Source organism: Montipora capricornis, chromosome 13 (genome assembly GCF_036669925.1).
Source record: "Montipora capricornis isolate CH-2021 chromosome 13, ASM3666992v2, whole genome shotgun sequence".
Lineage (NCBI taxonomy): Eukaryota > Metazoa > Cnidaria > Anthozoa > Scleractinia > Acroporidae > Montipora > Montipora capricornis.
Genome location: NC_090895.1, coordinates 43,491,220 through 43,516,219, shown reverse-complemented (window position 1 = coordinate 43,516,219; position 25,000 = coordinate 43,491,220). Strand labels below are relative to the sequence as shown.

The 25,000-nt window shown below is 40.7% G+C and overlaps 2 protein-coding genes across 3 annotated transcripts in view; both read right to left on the bottom strand.

Annotated features, from left to right (window-relative positions):
* The window catches only part of LOC138028559 (orexin receptor type 2-like), a 4,139-nt gene extending 3,223 nt beyond the window's left edge, over positions 1-916 (bottom strand). Inside the window, exon 1 of the mRNA XM_068876153.1 lies at positions 1-916. This exon is cut by the window's left edge and continues 3,223 nt beyond it. Coding sequence (XP_068732254.1) covers positions 1-370 — 370 coding nt within the window. The 5' untranslated portion in view covers positions 371-916.
* Positions 917-11,406: 10,490 nt separating this feature from the next.
* Positions 11,407-25,000, bottom strand: part of LOC138028555 (uncharacterized) — a 20,200-nt gene continuing 6,606 nt past the window's right edge. For both annotated transcript variants that reach the window (XM_068876148.1, XM_068876149.1), the window contains exons 2-7: positions 23,697-23,757; positions 20,825-21,134; positions 19,238-19,516; positions 15,415-15,554; positions 13,167-13,407; positions 11,407-11,690 (exon numbers count right to left, since the gene is read on the bottom strand). In XM_068876148.1, the coding sequence (XP_068732249.1) occupies positions 11,545-11,690; positions 13,167-13,407; positions 15,415-15,554; positions 19,238-19,516; positions 20,825-21,134; positions 23,697-23,720 (1,140 nt within the window). In that variant the 5' untranslated portion in view covers positions 23,721-23,757 and the 3' untranslated portion in view covers positions 11,407-11,544. The remainder of the gene's footprint in view (positions 11,691-13,166; positions 13,408-15,414; positions 15,555-19,237; positions 19,517-20,824; positions 21,135-23,696; positions 23,758-25,000) is intronic.

Here is a 25,000-nt window from a genome sequence, read left to right as displayed (position 1 = left end):
TAATCGGTAAACAAATGCCATAAAAACGATCCAAAGCTGTCGTGCACAGCGTTAACATTGTTACTGCATACGAAACGAAAAGAAGGTAATAAGCAATCTTGCAAATGACTGAATTGCTGTTCCAGTGTAACTTGGCATTGTTAATGGTGAACGTGGCCGAAAACGAGGAGAGAATGTCCGACACAGCCATGTTAGCGATAAAGAAATCCATACTGTTTCGACGATTTGAATGCTGAGTGTACAATGTGGTCAGAACCAATATGTTTAAGACCAGCGATAGCAAAACTATTATCAGTAACAAGCCAACATAAACGTTAACCAAAGACGAATCCACGTTCTGTAGCAGCGTTACTGTATTGGTAGACACCATATTAATTTTGTTTTGGTAGCAAGCGCAGTAACTTCAGTTGAAAGGCCTGTTCTTTTCCTCTTCGAATTATTCTTTAATTCTCTAATAAGTTTCCTGTGCTTGAAAACTTGCAAGGATAAATGTCACATTAGATGAATGTTTCACATAAAAGGGTTCGTCTCGAGTTGCTTTAGTTGTCCTAAGAGCAGGCATATACCTCAACACTGCTTCTTTCCTCTCTCCGTGAAGCGTTCAATGACGTCGATGTTTGCAGAAAGGTCCAATGTCGGTGATCCCAGAATCGTTTTAATTTCCTTCGTTTTCGATTTCAAGTTATTTCAGATCTGATTGAAACGTGGTGATCGCTACTTTGTTTGCGCAACCAATCTATTTCGATTGCATCGTTTGAGTGAGAAGCAAAAAGGTGCCATTTAAGGCAAATACGTACATACTATCCAGGTTCAAAGATTCCTTTGTAGCGAATACGTCCTGATTGCTAAAAGCCCGGCCGAGTTTTCGGCGTCTTAATTTTAAAGAATTTGAATAAGTTGGATTGCTGTAACTGAAGCTAATTTTTCATAATTCAAACCATGTCATTTGGATAACAAAGAAAGCCCATAAGAAAGAAGGTTATGTGCTGTAATGGTACACAAGGGAGTAGTGAGTCCGCCAATCAGAGGAAAGATTGTCCTCGTATTGACAACCAAAGTTAATAAAGTTGTGAAGACTCTCAAACATGTTGTGTTTATTCAAATAATGGACCAAAGTCCCGACAATGGACTCGGAGGCGTATTCGACATTTTAGCATTTCGTTGTTTTGTTAATTTCCGCTCACCTGTGGTAGGTTGAAGTCTTCAGAGACCGACAAAAATGTTCCGACAACCCCTTCGAAATTGAGAACAAAAAATCAACCTCGCGTCACTCATGGAGCCTATAGTTTCCCTTGGAACGAGATTTGTTGAAAACACAATGGATAAAATCGAATAACAAGAAAATCATAAGGATCCTTATAGGACTGTGACAAGCCAAAACGAGTATGTACCCATGAACACGACCGTTTACGAAGTGGAATGCTTAGCCTATTCTTAATGTTCTTTTGTTTGAATTCAAATTAACGCTTCTAGAGTCATTTTAAGGCAAATTGAGCTTGGAAAGATGATGAAAGGTAAACAAAAGCGGACATCATTACAAAAGTCTAAACAAAACGTCAATTAGGGCTTTCATGACCATGAAGGAAAACTAAATCTGGGAGTGGAAAGGGGTATTCGATGAAGAACCATGACTTGTATCGAGGATATTCAAGAATATACGATGATGCGATTGTGGGTTAGTTTTGAACTTGCGCAAAGACACACGTGCGACATTGTCGGGTCTTTGCGTCAAAGCAAACATGATAAAATAAAGAATAAAAGAAAAAAAAAAAAAACAAAAAAAACAAAACAAATGAATTACAGTTTCATCATCCGTATTCAATTTCAACAAGAGATTGATTTCAAAAAGGGTGGTTAAAACTCCAGCTGAAGAAAGTTAAATAACCGTTTTGATTTATTTTTGTCATGTTCCCGATTTTATGCACTTTCGTAGTCTTAGAAGGTATTCATATGAGACCAGGAGCTCAGACCGGCGTGAGCTTGTATGGGTCTCACTACACTTTTTTTTTTTTTTTGCGTTTACATGAGACTGGCGAGACAATGAACTCAGCTGACCCGCCTGACTTCAGTCTCTGTTGCTGGACCGAGACGACACACTCTCGTACGGATCTGAGTTCGAACCGTTCTCGTGTAAACGACAACAAATGTCAGACCGGATCCAGAAATATCAAGCCTGCATGCTTTTGGGTCAGCGATATATCTTTTGGAAAAAAACTTTCGTCCCGGTTTCATGTAAACGATAACAATGGTAGCTACGATTATTCAATTCAATTGCTTTACCTTGCTGGATAACGACGATTATAGAAAAATTCATTTAAGCAAATTGTTTCGCTTCATAAGTTGCGGTACTTTTCATGTTAAGTTCTTTTGAATAGGCTAGTGTTTTCATGCTAATATAAGAGATATTAAAAAGGGTTATTGCAATTGGTTTCACTTTTCCAGGCGACAATGCTATAATTGACTCTTTTGAGAATCTATCTCCTCAGGCTCTGTTTGCTCTTTGGTAGTTGCGATCGGAATGTGTCTTCTCCTAAGGTCATGAATCTGGTTTGGAACAGGTGTTCGAGGAAGGTCTTTGGTACACAAGGCCGACTAGGTTTTTCGGCATCGAAATGATGAGACATTTTATGTATGCTATGTACGAACACACCAGCTCCGGTAGTTTAATATTCTGAAATTCGAGATGAAATAAAGTTTATGCATGTATTTATGTTACCTTTCGCAGGGCGGGTGCGCACACTTTGTAATCTGCGATTCCAGTGCTTACCATATGACAGATAAAATGACTTTTCCCTTGAATATATAAGCCATCGAATTCTTACGTTAAATTGACAAGGGCGGTCTAGAGCTGTGAGAAGGCGTGGGATTTGTCTCATATGGTTTAGAGGCCGACATATCTCTCCCTCAATGCCGTACCGGGAGGCGAGGTCGGTAGCAGAAAGTCGCGAAGGGCCAACTGCGTCCAAAAGCGATCGCAAGGGCCGAAATCCCGGGATGACTCGTTTGGTACGACGCTCCAGCGCCATGTCTGGAGGTACTGCGTTTTTCTCTCTTGTTCAAACATTCCGTTAGCGCATGCGTAAATGTTCTGTGGCTCTCCGATACCTAGTCTGCCAAAAAAATTAACAATTTGACATTGACATTTGACAATTGACATTTCAGTTCACGATTCTACAGGCATAAACGTAACGTAAGAACCGTGCGTGTCTGGTCTTCTCGAGACAGAGGTGAGAGATGGTTTCGTACAGACTGGGACGCCTAAAATGCTCTGTTGTAAACATAGCGGTTCACGAGGGAAGTTGTCTCTCTGGCCTTTCTGTGGACGAATTCCAGGACCTACCGATACAATATGGGCAAGTTCTGAAAGCTAAAACCTTCAATCGATGCGGTATTTTGCTGGATTGACTGGGTGGCCCGACAATTACGAAAAAAAAAAAAAATGAGAATCGGGAGTCTTCCCTTGTCATGGAATGGCAGAATTACCCAGAATTCTTTTTGGGCATGAGTGAGGCAACTTAAGAAGCACGAGACTGGCCCTCATCGAATGGCTGAAGGGCGGCCAGAGGAAAATATTTCTAGCCAGATACTCAGGAGCAGGTCTGGTGTGTGCTGCTAACGTAGAGTTTGGATTTCTGAACATGTTTTTATCATAGGAAATTCGCGATAAAGTTGTGCTTTCATTTCGCTGTAATCCTCGTGTCAAAGAAACGGTATAATAAGAGAATAAAGAGATTTATATTTGCAGATCACCTGTCCTCTCACTACTAAAGTCAAACCCTACATCTCTATGCAATAAGCGCATTCAAAATTTACTCATATTACTTTAAAAAGTATGTTTGTTTGTTTCTTTTTTTTGGAAAAAAAGAGTTTTTCTGCTTATATGAAAAATACGTTTTCTCTCCCGTTCTCTTCTTATGCATGATCTTCGCGGAAATTACATTCTCTCCCTCAATAAACCCAGAACAACCAGTTATGTTTTTAGTTCTTTTTTCTTACGTATCAGCTAAGTTGTGGAATGCGCTACCTGATTTTATCTGAACCTATGAGTTTACTGGTTTTAAAAGAGAATCCAGGGCCGTATTTTGTACAGCGGCTTTTCTTTTTAATGAATATATCTTTAAATATTATGTATTCAGTATGTATCTGTATATGTTATGTATTTTAGCTGTAAATGTAATGTCTCGAAGACATTAGCTTCTGTAGTTATTCTGAAATTCGAGATGAAATAATATTTATGCATGTATGTATGTTACCTTTCTCAGGGCGCGTGCGCACACTTTGTAATCTGCGACTCCCGTGCTTACCATATGACAGATAAAATGACTTTTCCCTTAAATATACAAGCCATCGAATTCTTACGTTAAATTGACAAGGGCGGTCTGGAGCTGTGAGTAGGCGGCGTAGGAGTCTGGCAACAACCCATAAGACTCGGTTGATGTTACTGAAACGCTTGTAATCGATCAGTGACATATCTATCTTGTTTACTTACGCCACATCTGGAGTACCGATTTTCTTCTCCCCAGGAAGAGGGTCTACACTCCGATGGCCAAACTTCAAGCCCTACTCTTCTACAGGTCTGATTAGAACGGGAGGACCCTTCCACCAATGTGAACTGTTGTTGAGGTCAACTGGTGAGCGACCTCGCGTCAACCAGTCCGCTGTCTTATTCTTTCCCGGCATCCACGCCCAGCATGACATATCTCCCTCTGTAACTGCCTGGATCTCTCCAATTCTTACTCCCTCATAAACCTTGAATCTTGTACTGGTCTTGTTTATCGTCTTAAGTACCGTCTCCGAGTCAACTATCTGAAGAACCCCTCGAAGTCAAGTCGCATCTTCTTCCCTATCACTTTGCGGCCTCTCTTGGAGAGCACTGCAGTATTAAGCTACATCTGTTATGCAGTCCATTCCATACGCCACAATACACACCTTCCCAGCCTTGACAGATTTCAGAGATAGCTCATGCTTCTTGATGAGTGACGTAAGAGGTGTCAGAACCACTGTCAAAAAAACCCGGTTACTTCCTTATTTATTCCACAAACTTCAGCTTGCTGGATCGGATACAGGCCTAGGGCAAGAGAATTTCTATGCGACAAATTACTTGCCCCCGCCACGTGGATTTGGTTGTCTGATTTTTTGCCCTCCGATACACACGACAATACATGGTGATTGGTACCTCTACACTTTGAACAGGACTGTCGGCTTGGACACTTGCTCCGTTTGTGGTATCCAAAGCATTTGAAGCATGCATTAACCGGCTTCAAAAGTTCATACTTTCCTTGCTTTCCCTTAGTGCACAGCTTCTGAAATTCCTTACATTTCTCTGTCGAGTGTTTCACATTGTCCTTTCTGTGAGCAGGGCATGCACATTTATATTATTTGTGTCTCACGAGTGTGGAGATGTTGATGCCCTCGCTCTGATCGGTACGCCCCCTTACAACGCCCTGTTTCTGTAACGTTCTCCTCCAGCCTCTCAACTTGCTGCTTCTCTTCTAATCGTATCACTGCTTCCCGCTCCTTGTCTAAGAACTTCATAAATTCACCAAAAGGGTGAATCTTGTCAGCTGGTGGCAATTCATGATATTTTCTAATCCATTCAATCTTGGAATGTCCGGGCAACAGATCACTGACACGAACAACATCACGCATTGTCAGAGCAAGGATGGAACAGTCGGTTAGTGCGCGGCCTTGGTGCAAGAGGTCCTGAGTTCGATTCCCGGATCTCGCATCCTTGTTTCGAGGTCTTTCCTTTCCGTGTAGCTAAGTAGGTTTAAATACCCGTAAAACGGAGCACTGATGGAGAGGGGAGAGTAAAATGAGAGCACCGTCGATCTCAGGTTTGTCAGTTGAATTACTGTTACGAGTTATCGACGTTAAGTATGGTTACAAGTAATGATTACGTTTTTGCAAACGTTGACTGTCTAGCACTTATATTTTAACAGAATTAACTGATTAGAGTGTAATGCGAAGTGCTAAGTATCTACCCTATATGAACCATGTGAGCGTTAGCCCTACCGATGGAAATGGGCCCACACAAGGACAGAGAAAAACTCTGACCAGGGTGGGAATTGAACCCACGACCTTCGGGTTAGATCGTCGCTGCTCTACCGACTGAGCTACAAGGTCAGACGGGAGCAGGCCAGACGGGAGCAGCACTTTACTTTTTACTTTGGTGTCTGCACGGCTTAGGTACTCAAGCTGTGCATAAGTACTCTCAACTTCATCAACGAGATGCACATATCCTTTGTAATCCCCGTCCTTGTCCGGTTTCAATTTGGACAGAGAGAGCTGATTGGACAATAGCGCTTGTGTTTCCATAACAGGCTTCCAGCTTCTTCCACACAATCCCATATGCTTCTGGTTTGCTTACGTACACACTGACTTGATTCTTTCTTTTGCCTCTCCTCGCACGCATCTTTTTAATTTACTTGCCAGAGCTGCTTGATTGGTGTATGTATTTCCTACCAATTGTCTCAACACTGTCCGAAATTCTGGCCAGTCTTTCCTCAGACCAGAAAAAATTAGGAGAGCAATCTTCTTCAATCTCATGTTTGCGTTGGTAGAGGCTGTTGTTCCAACAGAGAGGTTACGTCTAAGGCTGATACCTGGATTACATGCTGGACGGCTTGGGGTTGCAAAATAACTAGGACTTGTAGCTATCTGGGTGGCTGCAGTTAAGTGAGGGCCGGACACATGACTCTGCTGGTATGTTGGACCCATGGGGGGCTCAACACCAGCGGTAGATGTTCCAATTGTCATACCCCTCAAAAACTCTGTGTGAAAACCTGAAACGCTTATCTGACGTAACAAAAGCTTTAGGGGTCTTTAGGGATTTCGAATCTGATTAGGTATTGTTTCACGATTTTTGTGCTATTTTTTTACGTCATGTGTGTCTTCTACACGAAGTAAAAGCCAATTTTTGGCACGATGCTAGAAAAATTATCGACTTTTTACGTACCTTAAGCTGGGAGGCGAGCGACCTTTGGAATTGGGAGAAATTCGCCTAAATTCTGGAGGCACTCAGCGGTCTTGGAAGTTGCACGCCTTGTCTATTTATATTGTATGTGGCGACGCATGGGATATGAAGAGGAAATCGAAGCGTCCCAAAAACCCATCAAATCACTCAGGACTACGCAGAAAATAGTATATGATTGAACTTTATTTACGTGGCTGTCCATGAAATGAATTTTCGAAAAGAAACATCGCGATTTGAAGTTTTTATGGACCATTTTCCTCGATCAGTTGAATCGGCCGTTACCTGTCTCAAAATAACGTGACGTCACGCGCTCTCGCATCCTTGGGGTTGTCTGCCTGTGATATGAATAGACTAGACCCTCCATGAGCGTACACCGGGTTGCCTGAGATACGTGTTATTCAAAAACAGAAGGGACTGTGTTGGGTGGTATTGAACTGCAGAGTTCCAGGCAAGTTTTTCAAGTCATGGGTCATTTACACCATTTAAGGGGTCACCCAGAAGCCGTGCCAACAGAGTCCCTTTGGCTCACAGGTTCATAAGACGAAACAGATCTTTTCTGAGGTTAAAAATCTGGCTACGAGCCTAATAATAATTTATCAGAAAGAAAAAAATCCTGTCATCTTTAGAAAAAATAGGCACGCAGTGCGTACGGGTGGTAGTGCAGTAACACAGCGCTTTATTCAATATTGTCAACTGTCTTCCAGGAGATTCAAGTTGTCTTTACGTAATATGTAGCTCTAAGAGAGGTTTTGCACGGCAGCCATGTTGTATGGAAGAAACAAAAATGTTTTGCATAAGAAAGAACATTTGGTCCCATAGGAAAAAGAATCTGTTGTTCCTGCCATGAAACATGGCTGCCGTGCAAAACCTCTATACTACACGATATTGTTTTGGTAATGCATATCATTGTACTGCCATGGTAGAAGTCTTAGGTAAATAGCCCCCTGAGAAGACATGTGGTTACTAGCAAAGTGCTAAACCCAGAAAGATTGAAGAAAATAAAAGGGAATCGACAAAAATTGGCTTCTAGGCTGACATGCTGATCATTTTCAAGTTCCCTCGCAACTTCTTTATACCACAAGTTTAAGCGTGCACTCTGAGCGTCCCACAGATTTGTAATACAAAAGTTCACTGAAGTTAAACGCAGTCCGGCGGGGTTAGTATCTGCATGGGTGACTTAAAAAATATACCACTTTGTAACGGAAGCATAAGACCGGAAATTCTATTTTAACACTCAAACATGCGAACTAAGTAAGGTACAGATTTTGTTAGCTTGTTTTATGCAACACAAATATTGATGCAAAAGTAAATAAATATTGATACACAGTTTTTAGGAAGAGCAGAAAGAAGTTTTCAGGACAGTCGATCGCGGATAAAATATTTTGCCGTCAGCAACAAAATTTACGACATGAAAACAACATTAATTATGAACCGCGAATATAAAAAGTTAGCATCAGCGAAAAGCATTTTGGGAGATTTTTGCTGAGCTGAATTTTGTTATTGTACTTTTGGCGGCACAAGTAAATCGCAAAATTGAAAATGACATCGAATTCAGGGGGCGCATTGATAAAGTTACCGCGGCGTGTTTACTCATGAAACAGTGTTATAAAGTTTGACAAGAACATTACTCGTCGCTTGAAAGATTCCAGATATTTATTTTCACCGCCTGTCTCGATCATCCAATTGACGTTCCATTCTTGAGCTCCATAACGGTATATTTTCTTTAAAGATCCACTAAAATGCCATTCGCGTTACAATGACTTTCGACGCCATTGGAATTTAATTAAATGGTCTCCTGTGTGCACCAGAGAAATCTGCGCATTACCCTAGTCCCCTCAAACCTAACAAAATACGCAGAGACGACTCTATGCACAAAGAAACCACTAAGCAGAGTAGTGATAGGCAAGACTTTTCATGACACGGAAAAAAATAAAAATCAAAAAACAAACAAATATTACCCATTTTCCGACTGGGATTGCCATACTGGCAACGCAGTAACAAGGCGTGCAACTTCCACGACCGCTCACGGCCGAGTGCCTCCAGAATTTAACCGAATTTCTCCCACTTCCCAACCATGGGAACGTGGAAAGTCGATAATTTTACTGGCATCGTGCCAAAAATCATCAAATTTACACGGCTCTGTAATCTCAAAATCCTGCTCCATCTTCAAGCTTCGCTCATGTTTTTGTTATTGTCAGATGATGTGGACACATTTCATGCATCGTTTGAATTTGATCAAATCAAATTAACCAATCAAAAAGCGCAAATTTATTATTTTGTCCCTGTTGGGGAAAATCTGCGCTCTTTGATTGGTTAATTTGCTTTAATCAAATTCCAATCGCTTAATATTCGCTTGCTTTATATATTTTAACAAATCGTTTTTGATCAATAATAATAATAATAATAATAATAATAATAATAATAATAATAATAATAATAATAATAATAATAAAAATATATAATCTAGACCTGGCTTGATCTTGTAGCAATTTCTTTGTCTCCTTAAAAAATAAAATTGGGTCCATGCGGTTTCTTAAGGAAAGGGAAAGGTTATTGAATAAATTAGCAGCTTCATCTTGAAACATATTATAGCGATCATTGATCTTTGAAGCTGTATACCGTTGCTGGAGCGTCATTTTCAATTATTTTCGCAAGTCTCTAGTCTTAAATTATTTGGCCAATCAGAGCTGTATAAACTCTTGTGTGTACTTTTAAGAATTTGCCATTCGCGTTGTTCAGTCACCGGTAACCAATTCAATTTCAGGATATCAAGCGTTGTTGCATATTTACCATTGACAAAGCTTGCAGCTGCCTTTTGCTGTTAATCATTCCACTAACGAGTGATGAAGAATGTCATTATAATGTAATTTCAATAGAACAAGTGCTTGGGCAAGGTTTTTCCTAATATGGAAAGGCAAAAGATTTTTAACTTTGCGAAGCATTGCTAGTGCAGCGTAACAAGAGGTATAAATGTACTTAACGTTGCTTCCCATTTCAGATGTTGATTAATATACGTTCCCAAGCGTTTAGCACTTGGAACACGCTCACTATTCTCGTTATTGACTGTGATCTTCTTATTTAAGTCTTCTAGGGCACTGGCAGATGACAAATGTTTTGTAGACAGGACCATCATTTTGGTTGTTTATGGATTAATTACTAAATTTGCATTGCCAGGCCACTTCTCAGGTTTATAACTTTCGAGGTTTGATAGTTGGCAGTGCACTTATAATGTTGCACCATCCGCGTATTGGTGACATTGAATGTTAACGTGGGCGTGGAGATCTGCAACATAGAGGTTGAATATTAAAGGTCCCATAGAGCAAGTTTCAATCGACCGTCGTAAAACCAAAACTAAAGTAATTACTTTGGCCAATCGAAAAGGACGGAGACAATGCAGTAAACCAATCAAAAGTATAAGTAATTACACGTAGCCGACACAAAGCGTGGGAAAATGTGCACGCACGAGCCACAATTGGTTTTCGTTTCACTTCTGATTGGTTGTAAAAATGGCGCGAGAACTTTGAACCAATCACTGATTTAAGTAAATGCAAAACCAAAGCAATTCGCTAATTACTTTCGACTCTAAATTGAAAACCGCTGTAATCATGGTAGGCAACGCCTTTGATTACGATAAGTAAAAACAGCTAGCGAAACAGATATTGAAGAGAAGTACAAGGACCAACACATAGAGTCATTCTAGTGGTTGTAGTCCCTACACCGTTTGGAGAGATTCGGTTGTGTTGACGTGCGTAGGGCAAATGAGACCATTGTGAGAGAAATGCATCCGATCCCCACGGTACCGGTTGAAGAGGTTCTCCGGCCAAAACATGAACCAAAGTAATCTTCTAAATTAGAGCTTAAATAGGTACACCACCAGTCGGAACTCAGGGAAAATTGATACGGTATTACAGCATTCATGACACATGCGGGCCCCATATCGTTATAAGAGATTGGTATAACATCTGCCCCTAAGATCTATCCACATTCTGTAAAACAACAAACCCTTCAAGGCTGTGAAGGCGTGCATAACTTTTTAGATGACATTCATTCTTCGCGCAAGGAATGACCAGCAAGACAACAAGAGGGCTTGAAAAGTTAGTAGAAAGATTGCACTCCCAGAGTGCAGAGAGGTTTGAACCCGGATAAGTGCAGGATCAAGATGCCCAACTAGAGTTCATCCTTTTGTCAGCTCATGGCATTGGACAAACAGGCAAAGCTTAAGCAGTAGTCAATACCAGAGAACCCGACTCTGTAGAAGAACGAAGGAGTCAGTGGATAAATCGTCCTCATCATTTACATTGCCTTGCTTTGGACGGCCCAAGTGAAAGTGGGAATTCTCTAATTGTGATTTAATGTTTTTTTTTTTTTCGACTTCGGTATCTTAAAGATATTTTGTGCCGATACTTAATGATGCTCCACATACTAATATAGACATTTTTAAAACATTTATTATTATTTATTTATTTATTTTTTGCACCGCACATTTACCTGATTGTTCATAGAAACACACACATTTACGGTAACTTAAAATTAGTTAACATAATTTCTGAACTGGAAGCAAAGATTGTTCATTTGGCCTTTTTCATGACCATATAAGCACTGATGAAATCCAACCCATGATCCCCAGGGCGCTTGGCGACGTCGTTTTCGTACCGTTTGAAAAGCTCATCGACAATCTTCTCCTTTTCTTCGTTTGACCTTGAATCAGAAAGGCCTGGAAAAAAAAGACAAAAAAGAGAGACAACATACGGGAGTTATAAGGAGAGAGCTTTAGAGGAGCAAATGTCTCAAACACAGATCATTCGCCTCTTGTTACTGCTGTTACAAGACAAACAGCTACAAAACATTTCCAAGTTCTGTTTTAGTACTACATTTGCAATATCTACCATAATTGCCTAAATGGAAATGTTTTGAAACGGTTGCTTATAAAATACAATACACGCTTAATTGACTGCTCCCCATAGGAGCTTTTCAGGGCCAATGAAACAACGAACGACGGAACAGAACAACAACAACAACAACAGCTGTTAAGAATCCCGACTGGCCGGAGGCAAACCAGTCGTCTATTTACAAGTGCAGCTGGGAAGTTGAACCAGGGACTACCAGGATCAAATTCAACGAGTGGTCAGAACGGGTCTTGAACCCGGGATCTCCGGATCTCAAGGCAAGCGCCCTAACCACTAGGCCACACTGCCTCCTTAGATCTAAATTCCATAAATCAGGGATCAAATCACAAACTCCTTCTCTCCTTGAACTGGAGTGCTCTTGTCTTAGATAAAAGAACGTGAATTTTACATTGTATAGTATGGAGCTTGAAGCAAGTACCACGACGAAGATACCTGAAAATATAACTTGTCGTTATCTTGATAATTTAAAAGATTGTATAATTTAAGGTCATTTGACTTTGAAAATGAGTAAAAACTGTCCAGCACATGAATTGGTATAAACAGTATGATAACTGAAATTTATCCCTCTCAGAGCGTGCTCTCGTCCTTTACAGAACCGCCTATTATTTTGGTTATTTTACGTCGTGTTTAGGTAGATAACAAAAGAATGCACCAAAATGTAAAGGTGGGAAGACACGAGGGGTCATGTTGCAGCAACCGAAAAAAAAAAATTGTGTAGGGCACTCTGAGGCGACATGTAGCAGGGACAAAATCACAACATGTGCACACACATGAAAATGTTGCGGGTACGTGTTTCAGGGATATGTCGCAGCGACATGTCCCCTCTTGTGAACTGGTACTTTTATAATTGTGTAAAACCAATTTGGGGGTGATTTTGTCCCCGCGACGTGTCCCATGAAGTTCAACAAGTTGAACTCCATGGGACACGTCGCTGCAACATATTGCTGCAACATATCCCTGAGACATGTACCCGCAACATTTTCATGTGTGTCCAAATGCTGTGATTTTGCCCCCGCTACATGTCCCCGCTACACGACCCTAATGCATGTCACCTCAGTGTGTACTACACACCCTTTTGTCGCTGGAACATGTCGCTGGATCATGTCCCTGCAACATGACCCCTTGTGTCTGCCCACCTTAAACCGCTCGTGCAGAGCGCGGAAATTCTTGTTTATTCCTGATGACAATTGTTTTGTCCTGGTGTCGTGCTCGTGGCTTGAGAGCCACCTTCCTGGTTTCGTAGCATTGGAAACCAAATGATCAAAATGTTAGCTGTGCCCTACCTTCCATAAAAGTAGCATTACTCCAACGTCTTATATTTGGGACATAAGACTGTGCATACTCCTTCGGATCACCACCTTCCCTCAGCCATTTCGCCTTGAGAGGGCATGGAATCATTTTGATTTCCATGGAAACCAGTGACAGACCAGCCTTTCGAACAGGTGAATCCACGCAATCAAATGGCTTTTTGAATTCCTCCGAGGTGCGAATGCGAAATGAAAAAAAGGTATTGTCATATTCTTCCTACAAAAGTTAGAAAAAAAAATGACAAGGCTTGTAAAGCTGAAACAAAATTAAGAAAAGATTGCAAAGAGGAGCCCGTGACTAAGAGCGAACAACAGCCTTACAATCCATTCAGTAGAGCTCAGGGCTTAATGATGTTCTTAAGCCCATATAAATTTGAATGGTTGTAAAGTGCTTAAAGTCAAGTGAGGTATTTTTTGACCCATGGCCTTCTCTCGTATTCTTAACGACAGGTGTGTATTGAGTTTTGAAGGTTGACATCTTTTCTGGGGCTCGAAACAGTTTCCTTTGGCTCGCAGACACTACAAGAAAACTCTGCTGTGTGTCATTCCTCCGTTTCTTTTGGTCACGTGGTCGGCGAAACGAAAGGCTCTGGTCGCACCTAAGAATTCAATTTTTTTCATTGGCTGATTAAAATTGTATGTGCAGAACAAATTACAAGTACAAGCACTACGCATTACATTTTACTTCCGGCCCATATGGTGGGAACAAATGGGACGCGGCAAGCCCTTGTTGGCGCACTTCCCAAAAGATTAAATGAAAACTTTTAATAAAAAGGCGACTACACTGAAAAAGGAGTACACGCTTCCGCGAAATCAATAAGGAACTTAAGCAACGACGAGGGCGACGGCAGCGAGAACGTCATCTCAAAATATAAATTCGCGTTATTGTAATCATTTCGTGACTATTTTAACCTTTCTAACGGGACAAGAGTGTGGTAGTTCCTCAAGAATGACACTGGTCGGAACGGTGCTTATTTTGTGGCAGAAAATTTATCCTCTGACCTGAAGTACTGACGTCCTTGATAAAACCTCAAATTTGGCTATTTCACGATGTTGTTTTGCAGACGACGGCAAATTACAAAATTACAAAATTACAAATTACTATTAAAATAGTGTTAACTTGTGAGCATCGTTACAAGCTTGTTGCATGTAAATTATAAAGAAAATCTAACGACCAGATTTTCTGCAAATGAACAAAACCGATTTTAAAGACCTGTTTATATTTTTTCATGTTGCCATGCAAACGGCATATACGTCAGCTTATCTTTGAAAAAACCGAAGTTCGTGTTGCTAACTTGCTTGCTACCGTTTTTGGCGACCAAAGGAACAAGGGTTTTAGAGAAAAAGGTAAATAAAAAATAGGTATCAAAAACTGTGTTCAGCCACCTTAAGTTCCCTATTGCATCGCCTGCAACGAGATCATTCTCGATCGTAACCATGTATCCTGTTTTGTTGTTTGGTAACCGACAACCGCAATCAACGCCTTTGAAACACTTCTTAGGAATGATCCACTGAGGAAGCATCCATCTCTCCTCTTACTCATGGTTATTGAAACTTGAAAGAAGTGTGCATATCCCGCCGGATATCCGAGATTTACGGACATCCGATATTGGTTGCGACCAGAGCCTTCGTTTCGCCGACCACTTGGCCAAAAGAAACGGAGAGCTCTGGGGACGAAAATGCTGTGTTTCTAGCACGAGGATAAACGTATGCGCGTGTGAGCGCACCATGTGCATAGGTTAGGCTGGAGAAGGAGGGGGGAGGGGGGTTAACATGTGATTTTTAACTCTTACTGACGGGTATGCCATTCCTGTACGGCTTTGTTGTTGTTTGAGACATGGATCTCGTGGCACCGTTTTCCCTTCATTTCGTTTCCATTGCGGATCAAGAAATATTGTTTTTGATGTAATAACGACAACAGCGCATGGCGTACACGTTCCAGTCGTGTTCATACGATACCGGCACGAGTTTATGAGCCAGAATATAATCATCGGTATGGTACATGGGAGAGTTCGTGCTGGTGAGTCTGGTTTTGGTTAGACATCGCATGTAAACGACCTGAAACCACGAAAGAGAGCCGGGTTGAACTCGCCGCCCCGTTTGTCTGTGTAGACTTCCTTGAAGGGAGAAAACACGTGTTCAATGCACGTTGTTTTCATTGGAGCCAACTTTAAAGTAAAAAATCTACAAGAACCCACGCCAATTATGGTGTGAGGCCGGTTACCTGAGTGATGAAGCCTTCAGCCACTAAGCCTTTCCAGAGATCCCTCAACAGAGCAAAGCATGAAACTGGGGTTGTCTTCGTTACCCCTACCAATTGGCCGTCCTCGTCTATGGCTATCTCAATATGTACCCTTGTGCTCCCTTAAATTAAAACACACATTCACACAAGTTACACCCATCCAGCCTGAACAAACAAAAACAGACTGCGAGCAGTCCCTTCATAAATCAGTCGAGCGGCCCGCTTTTCTGAGGCAGTCGTGTTTTGTTACGCAAACAAATAAAATGACCGACGGAGGCTTGGGAAGAGAAGTGTAAGAAGGGACTGCACCCTTTGCAGTAACCGACGCGTTCAGAATTCCCCGTTGCACCAGCAACGGGAAATTCGGATTGGTCCGTTGACAATGCACCGCTGTCAGAATTTTTTGACGAGCTCATTACTTCTTGTCAGATTGTCAGATTGTGCTTCGATGATGACCACGATATGGATTTTGCGGAAGATTTCAAATCTTCCGCAAAAGATGGAGTCGATCATTTATCCCTTCAAACACAAACAAGAGCAGAAATTTGCGGTCGAAGCTCTCCTATCGGGAAAGTGTGTTATGGCTGTGATACCAGCTGGTTTCGGCAAGACCATTAGTTGTGAGAGCGTTGTCTACGGGTGACCGAAATCAAACTCTATCCGATCGTGGTAATCGTTCCTCGTTGCAGCGTCACCGAAGACCAGATATCTATGGGTAGTTGCCTTCGAGAAGAAACCACAGGTATTGAGTCATTATTTCTGCAGAACAAGCTCTGTCTTCTGACTTCAGACTTTATGATTGACGAGTGACCGTTCTAAACAAGAATTTGTCCTTGATGTTTTGTGGACGAACATCACACCGTCGAAACTTGCCAAAACACTGCAACATTCAATTTAACATTTAAAATATGAGGCCTCTCTCTGCTTACCTTTTCTACCGCTCTTTATACCGGGCTTCTTTGGAGTGTCACTCATTAAATCCAAAGTAAATATATCAGTTTTCTGCGGTTTCCTTTCCGAATAGTTGTTTGGATTCGACATGCACATTTATAAATATTCCATATACACGGCGTTACTGAAGTTATTTTGAGTGTTTATTTACATTAGCAATAAAAAGGCGGAACCAACTGTCATATCACTTTCACTAATTAGATTAACAGATTTGGTCATTCGGAACGCGTCGGTTACTGCAACGGGTGCAGTCCCTTCTTACACTTCTCTTTCCAAGCCTCCCTCGGTCATTTTATTGTTTTGCGTGACAACACACGACTGCCTCAGAAAAGCGGGCCGCTCGACTGATTTATAAAGCGACTAAAACAAAAATTATCTTAGTAACAATAGTGAACTAACAAGCATTGTTACGACTAAAAAAAGGTGAAACATCTTGATAGCATTGGATCGTCCGGAAAAATGCAGTCAGCGACAAAATCACTTACACCGTTAACACCACACTTTCACAAGACGCTTTTGCGAAGGTTGTCCTTACATTGTGGAGCAGAGCTGGGCTCGATTCCCAGACTCGGTGTAATATCAGGGTTGACTTTGTTAGTTGTCTAATAATCATAGCAATAATTAATCCATCAATCAATCAATCATCAATCAATCAATTCTTTACCCACATAGCGTCCTAGGAGCTTAAAAAAAGCTCGTTCAAAATACGTATGTGCATAATAATAATAATAATAATAATAATAATAATAATAAGAAGAAGAAGAAGAAGAAGAAGAAGAAGAAGAAGAAGAAGAAGAAGAAGAAGAAGAAGAAGAAGAAGAAGAAGAAGAAGAAGAAGAAGAAGAAGGAGAAGGAGAAGGAGAAGGAGAAGGAGAAGGAGAAGGAGAAGGAGAAGGAGAAGGAGAAGGAGAAGGAGAAGGAGAAGAAGGAGGAGAAGAAGGAGGAGAAGGAGAAGAAGAAGAAGAAGAAGAAGAAGAAGAAGGAGAAGAAGAAGAAGGAGAATTTTGCGTGAGATTAGACAATGTAATAAAATCTGAGGAGTGTATTGAGAAGAATCTAAGAATAGGATCAGGAAAATCTCATGGAGACAAAAAAGATGTATTGGCAATTTATTAGAGAACATGGAGAGGACGTGGAAAAACAACTAAAGTGGAGTTGGTTAGCCAAATCTGGTCTAAAACCCAGCACTGAAACATTGATATTTGCAGCACAGGAACAAGCCCTCAGGACAAACTATGTCAAATTTCATATTGATAAAACAGCTGGATCGCCGCTATGCAGAGCGTGTAGACAGAAAGGGGAAACTATTTCTCAGCTGATTAGCGAATGTTGTAAGCTTGCTCGGAGGAAATACAAAGGAAGACATGATAACGTAGCTCGAATAATCATTGGAAATTATGTAGAAAACATGACCTTGAAAGTGCTGACAAATGGCACGAACCAGCCACAAACCACTAACCACCAAGTGTGTCAGAAAGTAACACATACAAAATATTGTGGGATTTTAATATCCAACGTGATCACCACATAAAAGACCTTATTTGATTCTAATAGATAAAGTAAAGAGAACGACACTAGTAAAGTAAATAGAGCGATACCAGGTGATAATAGATTTGGAGAGCAAAAACTGGAAAAGATCACAAAATACCAAGATCTAAAGAGGGAAATCATCAGAATGTGGGCCTTAAAAAAAGTCGAAGTTGTACCAGTATTTATTGGCGCATTGGGGACTGTATCAAGAAAACTGAAGGGATTTTTAGAAAAGATTGATATAGTAATAACGGTGGAAATAAGTGAGCGAGAAGAATCAGAAACGTGTCAGATGTCAATGAGGCGTAGGACCTTAGATTGCAGGGGTAGCAAGTTGCTTCTAGGCCCAACCCAGCATATGTAAGCTGTATGGAAAGGTAAATCATCATCATCATCATCATCATCATCATCATCATCATCATCAGAAGAAGAAGAAGAAGAAGAAGAAGAAGAAGAAGAAGAAGAAGAAGAAGAAGAAGAAGAAGAAGAAGAAGAGGCGTTTAAGGCTGAATAGCTTGTGGGGTCGTGCACAAATCAAATGAAATCAAATGAAGTCAAATTAATACATATGACAACATTGGTTGATTTTCTAGGAGAGGGCAAAACCGCGGTACCAGAACAAAAAACCTCTCGGAACAGAGTAGAGAACTAACAACCTCAACACCCATCTGATGCGAAGTCTGGAAATCGAACACGGGCCATATTGATGGGGGGCGGGTGATCTCACCACGGCGCAATCCCTGTTCCCTGTCTATCTGCTTCAAAAGGTTTTGCCCTGATTATCAGGTTTCCCCTCTCCTTATATTAAAAAAAAAAAAAAAACAATGTTTGGTTTGATTCCTATGTACAGTGTCTCCAATTAGTGTCCCAGATTGAAGACTTCACACTTAAAGGAAGTTCATTATTGGTGACCATTTTTAGACAATAGTCTTTCTCAGGGCTAAACTCAACCGGTGGTTCGAATTCCATCAAGGTAGAACTTTTGAGGCTGCTCTGATTTTAGAAAGGCTTACGGCACAGTGGTCATAAGGAAAGTTCCAGGACAAAGAAGCAAATGCCACATTTCACAGGTGAACTAAACCAATCTTTACTCTTTAAATGGAATAATTAATCTCTGAAGACGTATTTGTATTCTAGGCCCCAGGCCGTCTCAATTTTCATGTATCAATTTCAAGTCCTCGGTAGCCTAGCTGTCATTTATTGGTCAGGTCATTGGGCACGCAACTATAAATTTTGCCTACCTTATAGTCTTCATCAAAGGGAATGCGACTTGATCTTTTTTACTTCTTCTAAGTCACTGAAGCATCACACACTGATTAATTACCCGGCGACATCTCCTTGGTTCTTTGCAGCATAAGTAACTCCCAGTCATCCGCAGCTTGTTTCTTTAGCTTCTCAGCAGTCTCTTTGTCTTCGACGAACATGTGGCAGAATGCTCCTTTTACGTCACGTGGCTTGTCACGCAACCAGTGCATAGCAGTTGAGGAAAATCCCAGCTGGACTGAGTTAGAAGGTAGACACTGGCTGTAAAAGCTTGTACCACAGGCCGTGACGAAAACATTGGGAAAGTCAAGAAAATAGCTTTTTGGACCTGGCATCAAATCTGCAAAGGAGTAACCTCTTACTAACCAATCGCGAGGGCCGTATTGAGGAACGTTGGCCTGACGTCGTGGGCGAGGGCCAATAGGAATAGAGAGTTTAAGCACCCGCCGTTTTGAGCCGCGGACGGCAACCGGAAATGAACATTTCGTATGCCAGGACAGTAGTGTCTCCCAGATTTTAAACCTAATCATCTCCAATGGAGGAAAGATACTTAGCAATATAAAGGTGGTAGTGACAAGACAGGTTAAAATTGAAAACAGCTCACTTCCGGTTGCCTTCCGAGGCGCATGCTTAAACTCCCTAATATTCCCCAGTACGGTCCCGAGCAAGCGAGGTTAGTAAGTTTCTCATTATATGGCATCGTTTCTTTGGGCTATCCGACACTTCTCCGTTTGGTGAATGTTCGTAATCTTCGTCTTCCACCAACGAACTTTGAACAGTAACCTAACTAAATCCCGCTTACTGTTGAGATGAAAAATTAAATTCCGCCTCTAAGACTTTTTGTGTATCCCGACCAATAACCAGCCAATCAGAGTATCCCATTTAGGCTCAGAATTGCTTGCTATATAATAAATAACGTTTTAACCGTGAGATTATCTTTGTACTCTTGCAGAAGTAAAAACAATTGCGATTGTTTCGTGGATCTAATTATGTATGAATTGATGGGAAGGATTGACTCAAGACGCTTGAGTTTTTCTTGACTGCAGGCTAAGCCATGAGCCAATTTACTAAAGACAACGCTAATTAACAATTATTGCATGAGCCCGCTTTGGATATGAGATGGTAAATAGCCAACGAGGCGCGTAGTGCCGAGTTGGCCATTACCAATCTTGTATCCAACAAAGGTCTCATGGGAAAATTGTTTTATTAAATTCTCAGCCTTCGGTTTTGCTAAACCGGAAAGTGATGTAACATCCGGGCGTCAAAAATGCTATGCTGAGTGACATTTGCCGCATTCATTTCCATAAAAGGTCAAACGCAGGTATAATGGCTGATACCCGAGATCCAGTGAACAAATGAAAAAGCTAGAGTTGCATTATCCGAGGTTGAGAATTTAATAATCAGAATTAGCCAAACGGCCTGGATTTAGCATCGAATACTACCTAAATGTAGTCTAACAATAATTACACAGAAGATGTCAAGGAAATGCATAGCCCAAGAACAAACAAAATCTTGAGCAACTGAGGGTTTGGCTATTTCCCTTAATTTCCTTTTTGCCCACAGTACCACTAAAATCACTTGAATGACAGTTATTAAGAAATCCTGGGAAAAGGAGAATATTGAACCTCGCCAAGCGATGTACACTTGCCGTGCAAACGTAGGAACAAGGACTTGAAATCATTGACAGGTTGATCCTCATAAACCACTTGAATTGGTAGACTGTCTCCATGAATCTTTCTTAGCTCTTCAACGCATGCGTACATGAGTGGCATAGAGGTTCCACCGTCTGCGCAGCCGTAGTCAACAATGGTGAACACAGATCCAGGCTCCACGGTGGTCGATCTAATGGCGTCCAACATGAGAGGCGCGGATATCATAATCGTATTTGAGCAAATTTCAGCATTGTTTGAGTAGTAACCAGATCCATCTTTGCCATATGGGATATGACTGTGAGGGGACTGAAATGGTTACAAGAAAAAGACGATGTTATCTCTCACACAGGAAATCCTTGGCTTTACACCCAAAACACAGTCAAGATTTCTGGAGGTATATTAATCAACTCAGAAAAAGCGATGCTGTCGAAGAGGAAACCTCTGTTTCGTCAGAAGATTGGATATGTCATTATCAGAAATTATTATATGATAACCAGGAACCGCACACCACTTCGGACTTCTCAAATGAAGATATTGACTTGGAAAACGAAAATTCACCGAATAATGACATTTTAGGACAAGCTATTACGACCAACGAAATCCATGAACAAATATCAAAACTCAAGTTGAAGGGAGCTTCGGGTAGGGATTGTATCCTTAATGAAATGATTAAACAAAGGCGCTATTATCTAATGCCTTCATTAGAAAAACTGTTCAATGATATACTAGACAGTGGAACATTCCCAACCCATTGGAACATAGGTGTTATAAAACCGATATATAAAAGAAAGGGTGATAAGCGATCTCCAGCAAATTATAGAGGAATCAATCTTACTATCCAGGCTGAACAAGTTTATCGAACATAACATCCTCAATCCAGAACAGTTTGGATTTCGCCCAAATTCCCGAACAACAGACAGTTTATTTATCCTACAGCAACTCATTAATAAGCATACAAAATTAACAACATAAGAAACTTTATGTTGGCTTCATCGATTATGAAAATGCGTTTGATAGCGTGTTTGAGTCCGGACTGAGATATAAACTCTACCAGTATGGAGTTAAAGGCAAATTCTTTAAAGTCATTAAATCCATGTACTCGTCGATTAAAAGTTGCGTCACAACTGATGAAAGCTCTATCACAGAAATGTTCTCATGCAACAAAGGAATAAGGCAAGGTGATGGCTTAAGTCCAGTTTTATTTTCATTATTTATGAATGACTTACCGCAATACTTTAGGGACAACCATTGTCCAGGAGTAATGATTGGAAGCCATTCTCTAAATTGCCTCATGTATGCTGATGATTTGTTAGTTTTAAGTCCCTCTCCAGAAGGACTACAGAAATCGATTAACGTTATTAAAAAGCACGCAGAGGAATGGAAGCTCAAGGTGAATACCAACAAATCAAAAATCATCATCTTTAGTCGAAACGGTCAAACCAAAAACAATGAAAATCTCCAATATGGTTCAGAAACATTACCTATCGTCGACAAACAAACGTATTTGGGGATAGAAATGACCTCATCTGGTCGCTATACCTACACAGGAGACATCCTTAGCAAAAAAGCTTATAAAGTTATTGCGACAGTGAAACAGTTGTTCTCCAATTCGGATACGACCACACAATTACAATTAAGAATAAGCTTTTTGATGCCCTTGTCAAACCTTTACTACTATATGGATGCGAAATATGGGGACCGGAGCTATTATTATATAAGACCCATTTTGACAAAAGCACTATTGAACAAGTCCATATCAAGTTCTGTAAACAAACACTAAATACCCCATGGTACACAGAGAACATTGCCTGTAGGGCAGAACTTGGACGGTACCCTTTAAGTATAGACTTAAAAGCTTCAATATTTAGTTACTCGCTTAGATTACAGCATAAAACAGCCAATCCTCTATTAAAGGAAGCATTTCATCACGCAAAAAGTCACAGCCAATTTTTTGATGTATTAAATAATGACGAAACTATACGAATGCACTCTACAAGCAACACATCAAGCCAACTACACATCAAGAATGCTCGTTCCTCCATAAAAAAACAGCTTAAAAAGGACTACATTCGAAATTGGCTGAAGGTTCGCAACAACACTTCCGAAGGCTCTAGAGAGAAATTTACACACAAAGAAGTCAAATTCGATTATCAATTGGAAGACTATCTCAAAACTATCCGAAACCCAGCAAATAGAATAAGTATGACAAAATTGATCTGGGGGTTCATAGCTTGCGAATACAGACTGGGAAATACGAAAATAGAGGTGCACCAATCCCAGTAGATGGAAGAACGTGTCTAGTCTGCAATAGAGGCTATATAGAAGACGAGCGGCACTTCTTGATGTATTGCCCAGGGTACGATAACATTAGAAATGAGCTCCATTCTCTCCTTTCAACACACGATGTTTTCAAAAGCCTTAACGATGAGTATAAGATACGGTATTTACTTACCCTAGACCACCTCAAAGATAGTAGGTAAATACACATATTTAATGTTTCAGAAGAGAAAAGACATCCTAAATGCAAAATAATTAAAAATAATTTTATACCAATTGTAATACAAGTAATTGTATGATCTTTTAGTTACAGTAATTAGTTATTCTAGTAGATATCATCACCTTTATTGTAACGAGACCGATACCTCCCTTTGGAGAGTAAGGCGCAATAAAGATTTGCTGTTACTGTTACTCACTCACTCACTCATTCACTCCCTCACTCGCTATCTCACGCACTGACCATTTTTCATTGCAAAAAAATAAACCATTTCTTTTGAGCATTTGTGCTGCATAATCTTATTATTTTATTCTCACCCCTTTGCGATAAAAAGCCATCAAATATTCATGTTGCAATAACTTTAATGTACTTACATACGCTTCTTTATCTGCTGCCATTTTCTATCTTCGGTATTTACCTCCTTGTCGAAATTGTCTGTAATATAAAGAAAAAACAGAAGTTAATCTCGATAGATAGCAAGAGAAACAGATATGGAAAGGGGAGTGGCTTGGGATAACACTACTATTATCTCTTTATCTTCAGATGTCCACGTGTAATCCTCACTTTCGTGCTATCTTACATGATGTATTGTTTACTAGTTCTAGACAATTTATAGATCGAGTTGATAAGCGGCAGTTGCACAAAAATACGAACTCTTTCCATTTTATTTTCTCAGTGTTTGAGTATAATTAAACTGTTAAAATTGCCAGCTGTGTTTTGCGGAGTCTCTCGAGATTTTCGACAGGTTATGGGCCCAGACGAACAAGCGCGAAGAAGAGAAATTACGTCGTCGCATTGCCACTTTGAACTCTCAGTAACCTGACCTCTGAACGTTTATAGTATCACAAGAAATTTGCATTGGAAATATGACAAGTGAATTGAGAACCGTTACGATAGTTTCACTGAATGGAAAAAAACTATCCTAAAATGCAAAGTGCAGTGCAGAATGGTAATGATGAGAGACGAACTGTGGGATATTCTGAGTGGAAAAGAGGAGGCCCCCCTATGAGGAAGAAGCTGCGAAATATTGAAAGTTCATGGCTAGAAGAGATCGCGCTCTGGTTACTATAGTGTTGTCAATAGATGCATCATTATTTTGTTTGATTAGAGACCAAGACGATCCCTTCCCTGCATGGGAGAAACTTTCTGATCAGTTTCAGAAGAAACCATGGGCCAACAAGCTATTGTAGCCTTGCGTCGTAAACTGTACTCGTTGGGGTTAAAGAAAGGGGACTCGGTACAAAGGCATCTAAGGGCAATGATCGAGATTTTGGATGCCCTAGGTTTACGGTTACATCAGATAGATGTGACCACGACATTCTTAAATGGAAATCGACAGGAGGAGGTGTACTGTAAATGAAAACGACGGAGGATTTTGAGGTTAACGGCAAAGAAGAGTTAGTGTGCAAACTGAATCGAAGTATCTGTGGCCTCAAGCAGTCTCCAAGATGCTGGAATACTGTGCTGGACAACAAGCTGAAGAAGATGGGAATATCCTTGCGCATGTTGACGATTTACTACCAGCCTGTAAGATTGAGAAGCGAATGGCAGAAATCAAGGAAGAACTTGCCAAACAGTTTGTAATGAAGGATGTGGGCGAGGCTCATCATTTCTTGGGTGTCAAAATCATTCAAAACTTGGATGATGGAGAAGTGTGGATAGGCTACCCAGCATTCAC